The 17,782-nt window shown below is 36.0% G+C and overlaps 1 protein-coding gene across 2 annotated transcripts in view; it reads left to right on the top strand.

The window, feature by feature from the left end:
* Positions 1-17,782, top strand: part of GNE (glucosamine (UDP-N-acetyl)-2-epimerase/N-acetylmannosamine kinase) — a 37,605-nt gene that overhangs the window by 1,298 nt on the left and 18,525 nt on the right. For both annotated transcript variants that reach the window (XM_045562810.1, XM_045562809.1), the window contains exons 2-4: positions 3,687-3,892; positions 11,604-12,055; positions 16,966-17,118. In XM_045562810.1, the coding sequence (XP_045418766.1) occupies positions 3,729-3,892; positions 11,604-12,055; positions 16,966-17,118 (769 nt within the window). In that variant the 5' untranslated portion in view covers positions 3,687-3,728. The remainder of the gene's footprint in view (positions 1-3,686; positions 3,893-11,603; positions 12,056-16,965; positions 17,119-17,782) is intronic.

Consider the following 17,782-nt stretch of genomic DNA (forward strand, 5'->3'; position numbering starts at 1 on the left):
GGGGACATTATTTTTCTGGAAAGAGTTGTTTACCTATTGTCAGTATTTATAACTGACAATCTTGGGTTGAGAGAATGTAGAAAGTGATTGGGGTTTATTAGGATTACCAGTGAGTTCAAGATGAAGGCATACTTCTCCATGAATCATCAATCAGTCAATCACTTATCATCTATCTATCTTTTGGTGGCTCTGTTTACAATTGTGGAATTAAAGAGTGAAATGGATGCAAATATCCAATCCCTCCTTCTGACTTTCTAAACTTTAGGCTTGAGGGAATTATGGACAACACACCAACTTCACAGCGTTTATTTAAAAAATTTGTTTTTAATAATTAAATATTTCAAATATCCTGAAAGGGACAGAAGTCAATATGATACCCTCTATCAATCACCAAGATTTAATACATAATAACATGTTGCCATGTTTATTTCTGATCTTTGTTTATGGTATGATTTTTAAAATAAATGTTTATATATAGAGAGCTAAAGCCCTTTCATCTCCATTTTCTTTACCCTTCCCTCCCTCTCCAGAGGTAACTATAATATTTTCCTGAGTTGGTGTGTAATTTTACTATATATCAATAAACAATATGTAGTTATGTTTTGCATATTTTAAAAAATGTACAAAATGGTAGCCAACTCTTTAGAATTTGCTGTTTTCCCCAATGCTGTGTTTCTGAGATTTATCAATATTGACAAATATAGGCATAATCCATTTTATTTATTCACTTTTTTTCACTTAGCCTTAACTTGAAACTCATCCATTTGTTTTAATTGCTGTTTAGGATTCCATTGTGTAGAGAAATTAGTTTTATTTTTTTTGTTTTACATTGTACTTTATGCAACTTAGATTCCCCTATTGTAGGTTAAGTCCATTTTGTCACATTTATTCATTCCATACTGATGATGAAGACTCTGGCCACAGTTCTCAGTATAAAAATGTATCTTTGGGCACTGTGTCTTATGCAGAACAAATAACAACATATACTGAGCAGAGAAAAAATTTATTAATTTTGTTTCTGGTGCTTCTGTTTGGGAAAGTTGGGTGAGATCTGTTATGTGGTCTAGTGTCATGTACTAGATTGTAAATTCCTAAAAATCAGAAACTAGGTCTTTTTCAGCTTCATGCCTTTCTCAGTTTTCTTCACAGTCCTCTGCACAGAGTAGATACTCAATAAATGTTTGTGACACTGAGTGTTTTTGCTTTCAGAGCTCTCATAACCCTTCATATATTTGAAAAGTTGATGGCCAGCAATTTTCAAAACTTTGCACTTTTTGATTTGATATTTCCAGTGCCTTTAAACTTTCCCATTTTACCATTTATTTCAGAAATGTAATTGAAAGCATTTTAAAAAGCAAAGTATATAACAACAGTTTGTAGAATATGTTACCAATTGCATAATTTACATTATATATATTTATAAATTAATATATGTGTATTTATTTATATAATTATAATTTATCTATGGAAGGATAGATAAGAAACCAGTAACTGTTAGCTTTCAGAGCTAAGAACTATGTGGCTAGGGAACACAGATGAGAATATTTTTTGCAATATAACCTTTTGTGACTTTTCAGTTTTAAACCATGTGAATATACACTACCTAATCAAAAAATAAGTTAAATTAAAATTAGTTTTTTGAATTTCACCCCTTAAAAAGGCATTTTACCATTATTTTCTTTTTAAGATTTAACTTCTTTCTTTAAAAAAGCTTTGGCCTTAAGTAACATTGTTTTATTTTTCACAGTTTATTTATATGGTTAGCTTGCTCTTAGTTTAGGCACAATAACCTTTGAGTAACTTGGTAAATATTAAGCATTTAGTACTGCCAGATGGAAAGTTTAATGTTCTTTGTAAAATCAATACTAATTGACCAACCATGAATGATTTACTTTGCCTCACCCAGCAAATTAGATATCACCAACAATTTATTGACGTCAGTGTGATCAGTGGAAAAAGGATTATGTACAAGAACACTTAGGACAGCCATTTTTGGAAGAATATTTTTGTCTCTTTAATGATGAGGTAGTGCTTAGGTCTTCTGAATACAACTCTTTTGGCAGCATGCTCATTTCGTTATCTTGTAAGTGCTTTCCATTGGGTGGAATTAACTTTCACTGGGGATTGTAAATTCAGAATGAGCCTAACAGTGGGACAATTTGCATGGTCAAAGAATTTTAGCCTAAGAGAGATGAGGTACCAATAGCAGAGGGCTACTGATGGAACTTCCAGTGAGTTTCAGAGTTATTGAAACTCTGTATTGGCATCCTTACTCAAGCTTCTTTGGATTCCTAATTACAAATTCTAAATATTGATACACTTCCTGAAACATGAGCATTGAGATCAGAATCCATGAGGTGAAATTTTTTGTTGATATAGAGAAGTTTAAAATGTTCCATAAAAGAAATCACTTATCTCTTGCTTCTGATTTTTACTTTTTTGAGTGGAGGGTATAGCATGGCAAAGGAGATGTGCAATAGTATATTTGTGTATGGTAGGGCCACAGTGCTGCTTCAGAGGAAGGCAGCAGCTAAGAGGGGCAGGGTGGGGAGGAACTGGGTTTGTGTGAAGCCTTTCCAGAAGACATGACACTAGACTGAGTTTTGAAGGGTAAGTAGGAACCCAGGCAACAGGGAGAGGGAGTTTTGGGTAGAGATAATGAAAGTTTGTGGGAGCCAGAGCAAAACTAGAGACAGGTAAACTACTTTGACGCCTGTTAGAGGAATTCCAACCTAAGATGAGGGGATTGAAATAAGGAAGTCCTGGTGGGGATGAAGAGGAGGAGATAGATTTGAAAGATATTCAGGAGGTGGAATTAAAGGCTTGGGAGGGAGGTATGAGGTGAAGAACAAAAAAGCATGTCAAGGCATTTGGATGAATGGAATTGCGTAACAGAGTTAGAGAACAATTATGGAGGAACAGGTTTGGAAAAGAATGAGTTCAGGCCAGGGGCGGTGGCTCATGCCTGTAATCCTAGCACTCTGGGAGGCTGAGACAGGAGGATCACTTGAGCTCAGGAGTTGGAGACTAGCATGAGCAAGAGCGAGACCCCGGCTCTACAAAAAATAGAAAAATTAGCCAGGTATGGTGCTGTGGGCTACTCGGGAGGCTGGAGCAGGAGGATTGCTTGATCCCAGGAGTTTGAGGTTGCAATGAGCTATGATGTCATCACTGCACTCTAGCCAGGGTGACAGAGTGAGACCTTGTCTCAAAAAAATAAAAATAAATAAATGGGCCGAGCGTGGTGGCTCACGTCTGTAATCCTAGCACTCTGGGAGGCCGAGGCAGGAGGATCTCTCAAGGTCAGGAGTTCAAGACCAGCCTGAGCAAGGGTGAGACCCCCCCCCCCCCCCCCCCGTCTCTACTAAAAATAGAAAGAAATTAGCTGGACAACTAAACATATATAGAAAAAATTAGCCGGGCATGGTGGCACATGCCTGTAGTCCCAGCTACATGGGAGGCTGAGGCAGAAGGATTGTTTGAGTCCAGGAGTTTGAAGTTGCTGTGAGCTAGCCTGACACCACAGCACTATAGCCCAAGCAACAGAGCAAGATTCTGTCTCATAAATAAATGAATGAATGAATGAATGAATGAATGGTGGTTAAGGACTTATAACTGAAAGTTCTATTTTTGTATCTAGGAGTTATTCTGATTATAAACAATACTTTTTATTTTTATAACTTCAGGAACTCTATTTTAAGAACCTCTCAAAACAAAAAAAACAAGTCATGGAGAAGAATGGGAATAACCGAAAGCTTCGGGTTTGTGTTGCTACTTGCAACCGCGCAGATTATTCTAAACTTGCCCCTATCATGTTTGGCATTAAAACGGAACCTGAATTCTTTGAACTTGATGTGGTGGTTCTTGGCTCTCACCTGATAGATGACTATGGGTAAGATGAAAGAATTTTCTTATTTTTCATTGCAGTGGTGTACTGGAGAGAAGTTGGATTTTGTAGTCATATAGGCCTACCTTCAAATCCCAGTTCTACCACTCAGTTTTTATGTGGCCTTAGAGAAATCACTTAGTATCTCTGAGTCTCAGTTTCCTCGATTATAAAATGGAGTGAAAACCATATTGTAAGTTTTTGTGGGAAATGGAGATAGTGATATAAAGCATCCATCACAGTGATGCTGCTTAGTAGATGCTCGATAAATGATAGCTGTAAATGTTATTACTATTTGTTATTATATTCAGAAGAAATGCCACTTATAAATATATATTTTGTGACTATAAAAATGTGATTTACATAATCTGTATTGTGAGTTCTAATGGCAATTTTTTAAAACTGGTTTATAGGTCACCAGCATATAAAGTAGTGGTTATGGAACAAGATTTTAAAAATCTAATTTAAAAAATCTAACTCTACAACATAAACTAGAATGTTATATTACTATGGCCATTGACATTTATTTTGGTGACATTAGGTTTGTTATTGATCACAGGCTACATTTAAAAAGTAAAGGTTGGAAATAAAAGTAAAAAATGAAGGTTGGGTAATCTTTGAGGAACAGAATATATCAACCAGGAATGAACATTTATTTTGCTATATGTAATAAAGCAGCATTTACTGCACCCTTGTGGCATGAAAACATTATTGCAGTCTCCAAAGATGGTTACAAATACAATATTGTATATGAAAGAAGCTTGTGCTAAATTGTCCTTTTCAGGCTATTCTTTAAAAACAAGACAGCAGCAAAACAAATAAATAAAAACCTGCTTCCAAAAACCAATTTGGCAATTTTCTCTTAGAAAATTCTTAAAGAATAGAGAAGGAACTTATGGATAGCTTAGGGATCCATAGATTTTTTTTTTTTTTTTTTTTTTTTTAATGTGCAATGAATTCTGGCTATTTAAGAAAATCCACTTGGGTGATAGGACAAAGTGGAAGAAAAATTTTAGCTAGATCCTGAGATGAAAGTCTGAGTGGGTTCTTTTACTTCTAAGAAAGCTTTAGTAGGAAGACTAGTGAAAGAGAAGCTCTTAGTAGGTTTCTTATCTGCCTTCCACAGTTATTAAGAGTGGAAAAGTAGTATTTGTCTGGGGAAATTTGACTAGTATATAGTGAAAATGTATGTTTAAAGTATATTCTAACACAAGAAATTGGTTGCTTCTGGGGAGAGGAATTGGATGCATGGGAAACAAAAGTGAGAGGCTTTTTACTGTATAACCTCTTGTATATTTTGAATTTTAAACCATGTGAATGTATTATCTATTTTTAAAAGACATTAAAACAATAGAAAAATAAACTACCTTCTATTTCAACTAATTGGAGATTTTAATGAGTAACAACAGATTATTTAGAAATTCATTTGTTCATTTGTTAATTTAAAAAATATTAAGCATTTAGAATGTACCAAGTGACAAATACAGACAATATACAGATAAATAGTAAAAATGAGAAGTAATAAAATAACAAAGGAAATAAAATGATAAAGGAAAACTTATAATAAAAATAAATTTGTGGTCTTAAGTGTTTTTATTAGTGGGGGAAAAATTTAGGAGTAACTGAACCAAATAAGATTGTAAAGTGCTTATTTAAGAAAAGAAATTTAGGTTCTAGTAATGGAAGAGCAGCTTGTACCTTACTAACTCTCCCACAGTTACTCCTTATAAACTCTGGAAAAATATTTTTAAAAATAATTGAAAGTACTGGTGAGCAACAGACAGCGGGCAGAGACTGAAGGAGATCAATTCACAAAAGAAGGGAACTATGGTAGGTGAGTTCCATGTTTAAATAGCTTTCCCCCTGATAATCTCCCCCAGTCTGCATGGTATAGGTTTGCTAGAGCTCAAGTAGAAAGCTACAGTTGTTTAGGTTGAGGTGTCCGAAAATGGAACTTGGGCTGCCATAGCATCTGGAAATTGAGAGGAAAGATTCTGGAAATGAGGGGGCCATGGAGGAGAAGCCCTAAAATCTGTACTTAAACTCTTCTCAAATTCTTGGTTGACCACTGAATTACACATGCATGGGACTCCAAGAATCCTAGTAGGAAGCAACAGCTGGGGGCTGAGGAAACTGAGCAGACATTTCATCTGCTGTCCATCTCAGGGGAGATGGTTTGGAGTTTGAGACTGCTTAGTAGATCAAGGTAGAGGGGCTTCATAAACACCTCAGGTTTTTATTGAAACCTCAGAAGGCCCACATACCTTAGGAGCAAACTACATCCAATTTGCTCTTTAAGAGCAAAACTGAAACAGATTCACCCTAATAAACCAAACTTCTACAAGATGTTCATTTAACTGCCTACTCAAACAAAAATCGAGTCTTAAGAATAAGATAACAGACCAGGCACAGTGGCTCATGCCTGTAATCCTAGCACTCTGGGACGCTGAGGTGGGAGGATTGCTTGAGTTCCGGAGTTCAAGACCAGCCTGAGCAAGAATGAGACCCTGTCTCTATGAAAGTAGAAAAATTAGCCAGGAGTTGTGGTTTGCAATGCACATATAGTCCCAGCTACTCAGGAGGCTGAGGCAGGAGGATTGCTTGAGCCCAGGAGTTTGAAGTTGTAGTGAGCTGTGATGATGCCACTGTACTCTAGCCCAGGTGGCAGAGTAAGACTCTGTCTCAAAGAAAAAAAAAAACAGAACCCAGAGTCTCTTTAGTGTATCAATGTTCAGTATATAATCACAAATTACTAGATACATGAAGAAATAGGAAAATTTGACCCAATATTAAGAGAAAAAGTAGTCAGTAGAAACAGACCCAGAGATAGCTAAGATGTTGGAATTAGCAGACAAAGACTATCTCAATAAGCAGCTATATCAGCAGAGAAAGGGGAGCTATAAAAAAAGAACCAAATAAGTCTAGAGCTGAAAAATACATGAAATGAAAAATTCAATTGATGTAGATGCTGAAGAAAAGAGAGCTAGTGATGTTGAAGACAGATTATAGGAAATATCCAGCTGAAGAACACAATGAAAAAAATGAAGAACCAGAGCCTCTGTGACATCTGGGACAATATCAAAAGCAATCTAATATGCATTTAACTGGTGTCTCAGAAAGAGAGGAGGGGAAAAAAATGGGGTAGTTAAATCTTAGAAGAAATAGTGGCTAGAGTTTTCCAAATTTGGTGAAAAAAATCAGTATACAGATCCAGGAAGGTCAACAAACCCCAAAAGATAAACACAAAGAAAACTACGCATAGTCATGGCATAGTCGAACTGCTGACAACTGAGGAAAATCTTCAAAGTAGCAAGAGAGAAATGGTATTTCCTCCAGGAGAACAATGATATGAATGAATGATAACTGACTCTTCATCTGAATCAGTGGAGGCTGGAAGATGATGAAACATCTTTAGTGTACTCAAAGGAAAAAAAAAACTGTTAATGTAGAATTTTTTATCCAATGAAAATATCCTTTGAAAGTAAAGATGAAGCAAATTATCACCAGCAGGTATGTACTGCAAAACATGCTGAGCCAAGTTTTCAGACTGAAGGAAAATGATACCTGTTGGAAACTTAGATTTACAGAAAGGAATGACTAGAAATGGTAACTACATGGGTAAATATAAAAGAATACCTTTTTTATTCTCTTAAATTTCTAAAAATTTATAGTAAAAATAAAACTTTGTACAAAAATCATAACATTGTATTTTGAGTTTTATAATGTAAGTAGATTATATGACAATAGTAGCACAAAGGATAGGAGTGGAAGTATACTGTTGTAAGGATCTTATTATACATAAAGTGATGTGATAATTCATAGGAAACTGATAAGTATTCATTACTCTAGAACAGCCACAAAAAATAATACAGAAATGTGTAAATTAAAGTCCAGTTGAGGAAGTAAATGGATTATTAAGAAATAATCTATTAATCCAAAAGAATGCAGGAACAAGGGAACAACAACAAAATAAAGATGGGACAAATAAGAAACAAATGGCAAAATGGTAGAACTAAACCTGGATATACTAATATTTACATTAAATGTAAATGAATTTCTCCAATTAAAGGGCAGGTAAAAAAGCCATATTCTGTCTACCAGAGACTCTAAATATAAAGACATAGATTAAAAATAAAGGAGTGAAAAAAGATACAGTATGCCAACAGTAAACATAATAAAGCTGGTGTGATTATTTCTATCAAAGTAGACTTTAATTCAATAACCATTACTATAGACAAAGAGGACTTCTGCCCTTAACAGACATGAAAATGATGAAAGATCAATTCGTTAGGAAGATTTAACAATACTAAATATGTATGTATCTAATAACAGAATTTCAAAATACATGAAGCAAAATTTGAGAGAACTAAAGAGAGAAATAGACAAATTTGCAATCAAAGTTGGAGATTTTAACCCCCCCTCTCCGGAATTGATATAATAAGTAACTAGAAAATCCCCAAGGATACAGAAGCCTGGATTCAAATGATCAATCACCTTTACCTACTTGACTTTTATAGATCACTATACTTAGTTACTGCAAAATACATGTTCTTTTCAAATGCATATGAATGTTCTCCAAGATAGGGCATATCCTGGGCCATTAAGTCTTAATAGATTTCAAAACATTGAAATACTAGAGAATGTATTCTCTGATCACAACAATTAAATTAGAAATCAATTACAAAAGGATAACTAGAAAAGCCCCAAATATTTGGAAATTAAACACTATACTTCTCAATAGCCCATGGATAAAACAAGAAATCATAAGGGAAATTAGAAAATATTTTAAACTGAATAATAAATATTAAAATATATCAAAATTTATTGGGTACAGATGAAGCTGTGCTTAGGGGGAAATTTATAGGTTTAAATGCTTATATTAAAAAAGAGAAGCTTAGAGTCAATGATCTATGTTTTTACTTTAATAAGAAAAAGCCAGGCACAGTGGATCATGCCTGTAATCAGCACTTTGCAAGGCCGCTGTGGAAGGATTGCTTTAGGCCAGGAGTTCAAGACCAGCGTGGGCAACATTGTAAGACCGTCTCCATAAAAAATAAAAAAAATAGCTGGCTATGGTGGTGTTCACCTGGGTCCCAGCTACTCTGGAGGCTGAGACAAGAGGATTACCTGAGCCCAGCCAGGAGTTCCAGCCTGCAGTGAGGTATGATCTGGCCACTGCACTCCAGCCTGGGCAACAAAGCAAAGCAAGACATTGTCTCTAAAAAAAAAAAAGAGAGAGAGAGAGAAAATTAAACCCAAAGTAAGTAAGTAGAAGGAAGGAAACAATAAAGAGTAGAAATCAATGAAATATAAAACAGATAATAGAGAAAATTAACAGAGCCAAAAGTTAATTCTTTAAAAATATTAATAAAATTGGCAAACTCCTAGCAATGCACAAGAAAAAAAGAACATAGAAATTACCAATATAGAAATGACTAAAAGGCTATCTCTATTGATCCTACAGACATTACAAAAAAATTTATTGGCCTATTATGCCAATAAATTTGACAGTTTAGATGAAATGGGCAAATTCCTTGAAAAAGCACTGCTTACCAAAACTGATAAAGAGAAATAGAAGATCTCAATGGAGGGGGAAATGAAGAGAAGGTGGTTAATGGATACAAAAATACAGTTAGAAGGAGTAAGTTCTAGTATTTGATAGTACAGTAAGGAAATTATAGTTAGCAATAATTTATTGTATCAAAATCTTTCAAAATAGCTAGAAGAGAAGAATTGTAATGTTCCCAACACAAAGAAAAGATAAATGTTTGAGATGATGGATGGCCCCATTACCCTGATTTGATCATTACACATTGTATATTTGTATCAGAATATAACATGTGCCCCCAAAATATGTACAACTGTAATAAAAAAAAATTTTAAAATCTGAATAGCCCACTATTAAAGAAATTTAATTCATTGTCAAAGACTTCTTGTAAAAATAATTTCCCATAAAGGTGGCTTCACTTACTAATTCTATCAAAGATTTAAGGAAGAACTTAACACCATTCTTATATAAAAGTCTTCAGAAAATAGAGGAGGTGGGAGCTTTCCCAGCTCATTTTATAAGGCCAGCATAATCCTGATATCAAAAACTGACAAAGACAAAGGAAAACAAAAATTCAGACCAGTATCCCTCATGAATATAGCACAGAGAGGCCCCACTAGGGCAATGCTTAGTGGAGCTGTGGGGACAGGGCCACTCCCGAGGCCCATAGGCATAAAAAATTTAAAAACATTATTAGCAAGTCACATCCAGCAATATAAAAAACAGATAACACATCATGACCTGTGAGTTTATCTCAAGAATTTAAGATTGACTTAACATTTGAAAATCAGTGTAATTCACATATTAACAGAAAAAAGGAAAAAACCCATACTGTTTTCTCAGGAGATATCAAAAAAAGCATTTGACACAATTTAAACAGCCAGTTATGATAAAAACTCTTAGCAAACTTGGAATAGAAGGGAAACCTCAATCTGATAAAGGCCATCGGTAAAAAACCTATAGCTAACATAAAATTTATGCTTTCCCCCTAAGATTAGGAACAAGGTCAGGATTTCCACTTTTACCACCTCTCTTCAACTTGTACTGAATGTGTGACAGCCAGTGCATTAAAGCAAGAAATAGAAATAAAGGTATAATAATTGTCTTTATTTACAGATAACATTTCTTATGTAGCAAAATCTAAAGGAATCTACAAAATGACTACTAGAACATCTGTATGATGTGAAATGATGTATATAAAAAATCCTTAATGATCTGAGAAAATATTAGATGTATTAAGTAGATAATAAAATTGTGTGTACAGTGTATTCTCAACCAGGTTAAAATATTTGCATAAAAATAGCTAGAAAGAAATCAAAATAGTAATACTTGTTATTGCGGAGTGGTAGGTTTGTGGATAATAATTTTCTGTATTTTCTAATTTTTAAGTAATAAACATTTATTACATTTTTTTTTAAAGACAGTATTTTTAAAAATTTAGTCATAACAGGAAACATTAAGGCAGTGAGGGTTGCTGTTGTAATTGAAGCATAAAGCAATCTTGAAACTTTATTTTGCAGTTGCTTTAATTCTGTGAGGCCTACATTTTCATTCTATATAAAATTATGCTTGCATTAGTGGTACCAGACAAAGAGAATCCAGGAGATTATTTTTATCATTCATGAATTTATAATGTTATAGTGACATACAGGTATCTTTGTTCCCTGCTATTTTATTTTTTGTAGAAAAAAAAAGAGCTTTGTTTTTGTAAGTAACATTTTTTTCCTGTTAAGTGCATACTTCTTTTAAAAACATTGATATTAAAAAGAAAAAGAAAAAAGTCTTGACCCCTGTTAAAGTTTGGTTTCTTTCTTCCTAATAAAAACATTAGCCTTCAGATGTTTTTCCCTCCAGGTACTGACTTGGAGGGGAGCGGTACAAGTGATCCTTCCAAGGTACTTGATGTGTTAAATCTTGATCTGGGTGGTGGTTACAGAGGTATTCATATAAAAAAATTATCAGACTATATATATATATATGTATTTATTTATATATATAAATACTTTATACTCTTTTTGTGTGTAAGTTATACTTCAGTGTATTTACTTTAACAAGTAAAATTTTAAAAATGTTTCTCCCTTCAGGGTTGGTGTTAGATTGCTTTTCTTGTAGGTTATGGCCCTGTGTTTAAGAACATGCTCTCACATCTTTATTTCTCTCCTGCTTTAGAAATACGTACCGCATGATTGAACAAGACGACTTTGACATTAACACCAGGCTGCACACTATTGTTAGAGGAGAAGATGAGGCAGCCATGGTGGAGTCAGTAGGCCTGGCCCTAGTGAAGCTACCAGATGTCCTTAATCGCCTGAAGCCTGATATCATGATTGTTCATGGAGACAGGTTTGATGCCCTGGCTCTGGCTACATCTGCTGCCTTAATGAATATCCGAATCCTTCACATTGAAGGTGGGGAAGTCAGTGGGACCATTGATGACTCTATCAGACATGCCATAACAAAACTGGCTCACTATCACGTGTGCTGCACCCGAAGTGCAGAGCAACACCTGATATCCATGTGTGAGGACCATGATCGCATCCTTTTGGCAGGCTGCCCTTCCTATGACAAACTTCTCTCAGCCAAGAACAAAGACTATATGAGCATCATTCGGATGTGGTTAGGTATGTATATCAGACTTTATTCAGGCTAATGGCTGTTTTTGTGAGAAACTGCTGGGTATATTTTGATCCTTTTGAAAACTATCATGGACAGGATATTCCATTAGCAATAAGAAGGCCAAAGTTATAGTTCATAAATCTTGCCCTATGGTATCACTTTACTTCCCTGAGATTCACTTTTTCTGTAAAATAGGCTTAATGGATTGATTTTTTTAAACTCTATGCTATATTTATACAATAGAATACTTTTAATTTATTAAATATAACATTGTGGGCGAACTTTTAGTTACAAGGACAGATCCTGATTGTCAAAAAGGAAAAAAGAAAGCAAGTTGCAAAATTATACGTGTAATATCATGCCATTTTTATAAATACTGTAACAATGGAAAGGTTAAGTATGTATACCAAGTCATTTATTATATTTATTTCTGGTGTGGGATTATGAGTGTTTTTATTTTTGTTTTTCTGCATTTTTAGTACAATTGAAAATTTGTCATTTTTATTAAAAAGGAAATGTCATAGTTGTAGCATTAGAGATTATCTTTGTAAATAAGACTTCAAGTGATTCTCCCACCTTGGCCTCCCAGAGTACTAGGATTACAGGCATGAGCCACTACACCCGGCCCATTCTATGTGTTTCTTATCCCTGGACAGATTTGCAGTTATCAAGGAACCTCTCTAGATAAGGCTGATGGAACAAACTTCTGTCTCTCTGTCTGTTCTTTCTGTATGCTTCTAAGTAAACACTCTTGCATTCTGTTCTGGTTGTACAGTTAGCTCTATATGTATTCTGGAAAACCTTGTGTTACTGAAAAACTTGTAATGAATGAAAAATCATTAGAAAGCAGAATGCAGCAAGATTGTATTTGTATGGCTTAAAGTCCTATTTGGGAACATTTTTTGGCAGTTCTTTATGAAATAAAGAATGATGGCTGGGCCCAGTGGCTCACGCCTGTAATCCTAGCACTCTGGGAGGCTGAGGCGGGAGGATCGTTTGAGCTCAGGAGTTTGAGACCAGCCTGAGCAAGAGTGAGACCCCGTCTCTACTAAAAATAGAAAGAAATTAGCTGGACAACTAAAAATCTATATAGAAAAAATTAGCCAGGCATGGTGGCGCAATGCCTGTAGTCCCAGCTACTCGGGAGGCTGATGCAGGAGGATTGCTTAAGCCCAGGAGTCTGAGGTTGCTGTGAGCTAGGCTGACACCACGACACTCTAGACTGGGCAACAGAGCGAGACTCTGTCTCAAAAAAAAAAAAAAAAAAAAAGAATGACAAAACAGCCAAAACTGGATTTTTTTGTTTGTTAAACCAGTGAAAAAGAAAACCGAGACAATGAGCCAGAGCCATCCACCCCTGGCAATAATACATTTTGTGCCTGCTTCTTGATGTGCAACTTCTCATGTTATCACTCTGCTTCTAGGAAAATAGGGTTTGGTAGGCCATATATAATGTGCAGTTTTGTAACCAGGACAATAATATATAGCAATCTTAATAAAAATATTAGCAAAGTTAAAAAGACATGTTGAATTCCTAATAATGAAAGAAATACCACAATAAATATAGGACTTTACAACACAAAACAAAATGTTGGTACCTTAATAGAATGGGTTGTATGAAGGGCTGAGACTGCTGAGTTATGGATACAAAGGCAGAATGTCAAAAGTTGCAGGTTGAGAAGCAGGTGCAGGCTTTGCACAAAATGTATTATTGCCAGGGATGGAGTAGCTCTGGCTCATTGTCATGTGTTTTCTTTTTCACTGGCTTAAAAAAAGACATCTAGTTTTTGCTGTTTTGCCATCGTTTCATAAAGAAACAGCTTAAATAGCTCCATACAGAACCTTAAGTTACAAAGCACAACCCCACTGCATTCTGCATTGTATGGTTATTTTCTATGCACTACAGGTGTTTCTTTTTTATTTTTATTTTTTCAGAGACAGTCTCACTCTTGCCAAGGCTAGAGTGCCGTGGTGTCAGCCTAGCTCACAGCAACCTCAAACTCCTAGGCTCAAGCAATCCTGCCTCAGCCTCCCAAGTAGTTGGGACTACAGGCATGCGCCACCATGCCCGGCTAATTTTTCTATATATTTTTAGTTGTCCAGCTAATTTCTTTCTATTTTTTTAGTAGAGGCGGGGTCTCGCTCTTGCTCAGGCTGGTCTCGACCTCCTGAGCTCAAACGATCCTCCCGCCTCGGCCTCCCGAGTGCTAGGATTACTGACGTGAGCCACTGTGCCTGGCCACTACAGGTATTTCTTTCTTTCTTTCTTTTTTTTTTTGAGACAGAGTCTCACTGTGTTGCCTGGGCTAGAGTGAGTGCCGTGGTGTCAGCCTAGCTCACAGCAAACTTAAACTCCTGGGCTTAAGCAATCCTACTGCCTCAGCCTCCCCAGTAGCTGGGACTACAGGCATGTGCCACCATGCCTGGCTAATTTTTTCTCTCTATATATTTTAGTTGGCCAGATAATTTCTTTCTATTTTTAGTAGAGACAGGGTCTCGCTCTTGCTCAGGCTGGTCTCGAACTCCTGACCTCGAGTTATCCACCCGCCTCGGCCTCCCAGAGTGCTAGGATTACAGGCGTGAGCCACCATGCCCAGCCTACAGGTGTTTCTTTCTTTCTTTTCTTTTTTTTTTTGAGATGGGGTCTCGCTATGTTGCCCAGGCTGGAGTGCAGTGGCTATTCACAGGCGCGATCCCACTACTGATAAGCACGGGAATTTTGACCTGCTCCGTTTCCGACCTGGGCCGGTTCGCCCCTCCTTAGGCAAGCTGGTGGTCCCCCGCTCCCTACAGGTGTTTCTTAATCACACTCCGAGAAGATAAATGAGAAGTGGGAAGATTTCATGGGGAAAATGCTGGGATTTTTCTTCCTCTTCACTTTCTGCTTGCCCTTTAGCAATAGGATATAGCAGTAAGTTACATAGAATAGTCCTCTGCATGGGACTGTAGAAGCTCCATAACATCCTCACTTTCAAAGAAAAATTGCCCACGAAATACCCAAAGACCAGAGAGACTTGTCCTGTAAGTGTTTTCAAGATGGAGTACAAGGGCAAACAGAACCAAGAGAAAGAATGCAGGTGAAGGGCCTCATTATGAGACTATTTCTACATTTACATTAGGGTTCTTTGCATTCTGCTATGAGAAATCATGTATGAATAATGCAACTGTTAATACTACATTAAAGGCTGACATCATTCCTCTCTTTACCAGCCATGGATGAGCTAATTCATATTGTAGAAACAGGCATTATAGCAGAACAGACTTGTACCTATGGTTAGATTGCAGGATATACATAGTATTTCTAAATCCTTTGCAATGAAAGCACTTCTTTTATTGCTACTGCTTCCCCCAAGTTTTTTTTTATTTTAGCATATTGTGGGAGTACAAAAGTTTAGGTTACGTATATTGCCCTTGCCCCCCCCAAAGTTTTTAATTCTCTTTGAAATAGTTTCTTTCTAACAGCCCTCATCTATATCTAGTAGATTATTTATGCTGATTTCATCTTTCTAGACTTCTGTTAACTGTAATGTAAGAGGATGTTTTCCTCTTATGTTTCTTCTCATGTTTTAATGTTTTATCAAGTTTCTGACAGATTCTTTTAAGCCTTCAGGTCTTTTTCCTACTTTGTACAAAAATTTAATATTTTTCCCCTTTCCCCCAACTCCAAAAATTTAGTGATTATGTTCCCCTCCCCTTCCAGTTTAGAAGCTACTATTGGACCTAATACTTTTTTAAAATAAAATTTTGGAGCCAATATGGTATTTTAAATCAAATACTACTAAAGATTCTAACTTAGTAAAAATCCTCTATTACCATTAAATTATAAAAAATAACTGCTGCTTGTTGAATTTGGAAGTTAATGATAAACGATAAACTACTTAATGATAAAATTGATCATTAAAATTAATATCACACAGGCTGGGTGCGGTGGCTCATGCCTATAATCGTAGCACTCTGGGAGGCTGAGGTGGGAGGACTGCTTGAGCACAGGAGTTTGAGACCAGCCTGAGCAAGAGCGAGACCCCGTCTTTACAAAAAATAGAAAAATTAGCCGTGCATTGTGGCACACACCTGTAGTCCCAGCTACTTGGGAGACCAAGGAAAGACGATTTCTTGAGGCCAGGAGTTTGAGGTTGCAGTGAGCTATGATGATGCCACTGCATTCTACCCAAGGCGGCAGAGACTCTGTCTCAAAAAAAAAAAAAAAAAAAAAAAAAAAAAAAATCACAGAGAATATCCTTTCATTAAAAATAAGTGAGTGTATCTTGTTTTCAGTTTTATAGGATAATATAGGCCCTGTTGATAAATGTCTTGTGTTGTTTGGCATAGCATTGTCAATCCAGACATTTTACACTTTAAATTTTTGCTGAGGAACTGTCACTGGGCTACCAGCCTAGGGGTGAGTGAAACCTTTTTAGTCCTTTGAACGGAGTTAGAAACACTTGCCCCTTGTTGAATCAGGTAGGTGATGGTATGGGGAAACTCCTGTGCTTTACATGAAATATGTTCAATGCTCATTCAATCTCTAAATGCCCTGATATGCAGCATATTATTATTCATTAATATTACTGATAATTCCTTAGAAACATTAGAAATTGGGAAGCTTCACATTTTTCTAGTGCTTTGGAATATTTTGGATTTTAAAACAATGAATTTCTAGTACCCGCTATTTAAGGTTATGTTTGTTGTGGCAAGCATCTTTGTAAAATGGTAAGTTTGCTGAATCCTTGGATTTGTTGCTCTAAGTTCTTATCATTTGATCTTAATTTGGATGCTCTACTTAGAATGTGACAAACTATTTTTACCTTAAAATTTTTAAAAGCACAAACTTTAGGGCCTTGCTTTTAGAATTTGCTTCTTTGTCTTTTGAGATTCTTAACTAATGAAGCAATGTGGCTTGATTTTCTTTAAACAGGTGATGATGTAAAATCTAAAGATTACATTGTTGCACTGCAGCACCCTGTGACCACTGACATTAAGCATTCCATAAAAATGTTTGAGTTAACACTGGATGCACTTATCTCATTTAACAAGCGGACCCTAGTTCTATTTCCAAATATTGATGCAGGTAATTGAACTTGAAAATGAAACTTTACCAACTACCTTTTCAAATTTTACATTTCTATTACCTGTTCTTTTGACTGCCTCCCTGTCTTGCTATTCTTATCTTCGATGACCACTGTATTCTGAAATGCATTCCAATTTTCAAAGGATTACTGATTTTGCTGTAGCTCAGAGTTTGTAGTGTTTTGTCAAGTCTAGTAGAAACTTAATAAGCGAGAAATAAATACTAAAAAAAGGTCTTTCTATTCTCTATTTTAGTCTCACATTTAATCTCTTCCCTCTGCAGTTTCCACCAGTGAGAAACTGCACTAGCCAAGAGACACAGACCCTAGAAGTTGAAGTCTAAGAGTATCTCTAGGAAGTAATGATTCCATTGACTGTAGTAAAATAGCCATTGCTATTATTTCTTGTGTCCTTTCTTATGCTAGCTATACCATAAAGTAACCTTGAGCTTAGGCAGTTTAGATCTGGAGTCCCCAACCAGTTGATAGTCAGGCCTGCCCTGGTTGATCACCTACTGGTGGATGGTACTGTAGGCTTTGGTGCTAGTGAGACCTTAGGCAAGTTAATGGGAACATGAGATATACATGAGAAATGGCAGAGCAAGGCCTAACACTGAGGACTTTTCAAACACTGGTTATTGTTAGCTAACACCACTCATTGCTGAG

The sequence above is a fragment of the Lemur catta genome, chromosome 10 (assembly GCF_020740605.2).
Source record: "Lemur catta isolate mLemCat1 chromosome 10, mLemCat1.pri, whole genome shotgun sequence".
Classification (NCBI taxonomy): Eukaryota; Metazoa; Chordata; class Mammalia; order Primates; family Lemuridae; genus Lemur; species Lemur catta.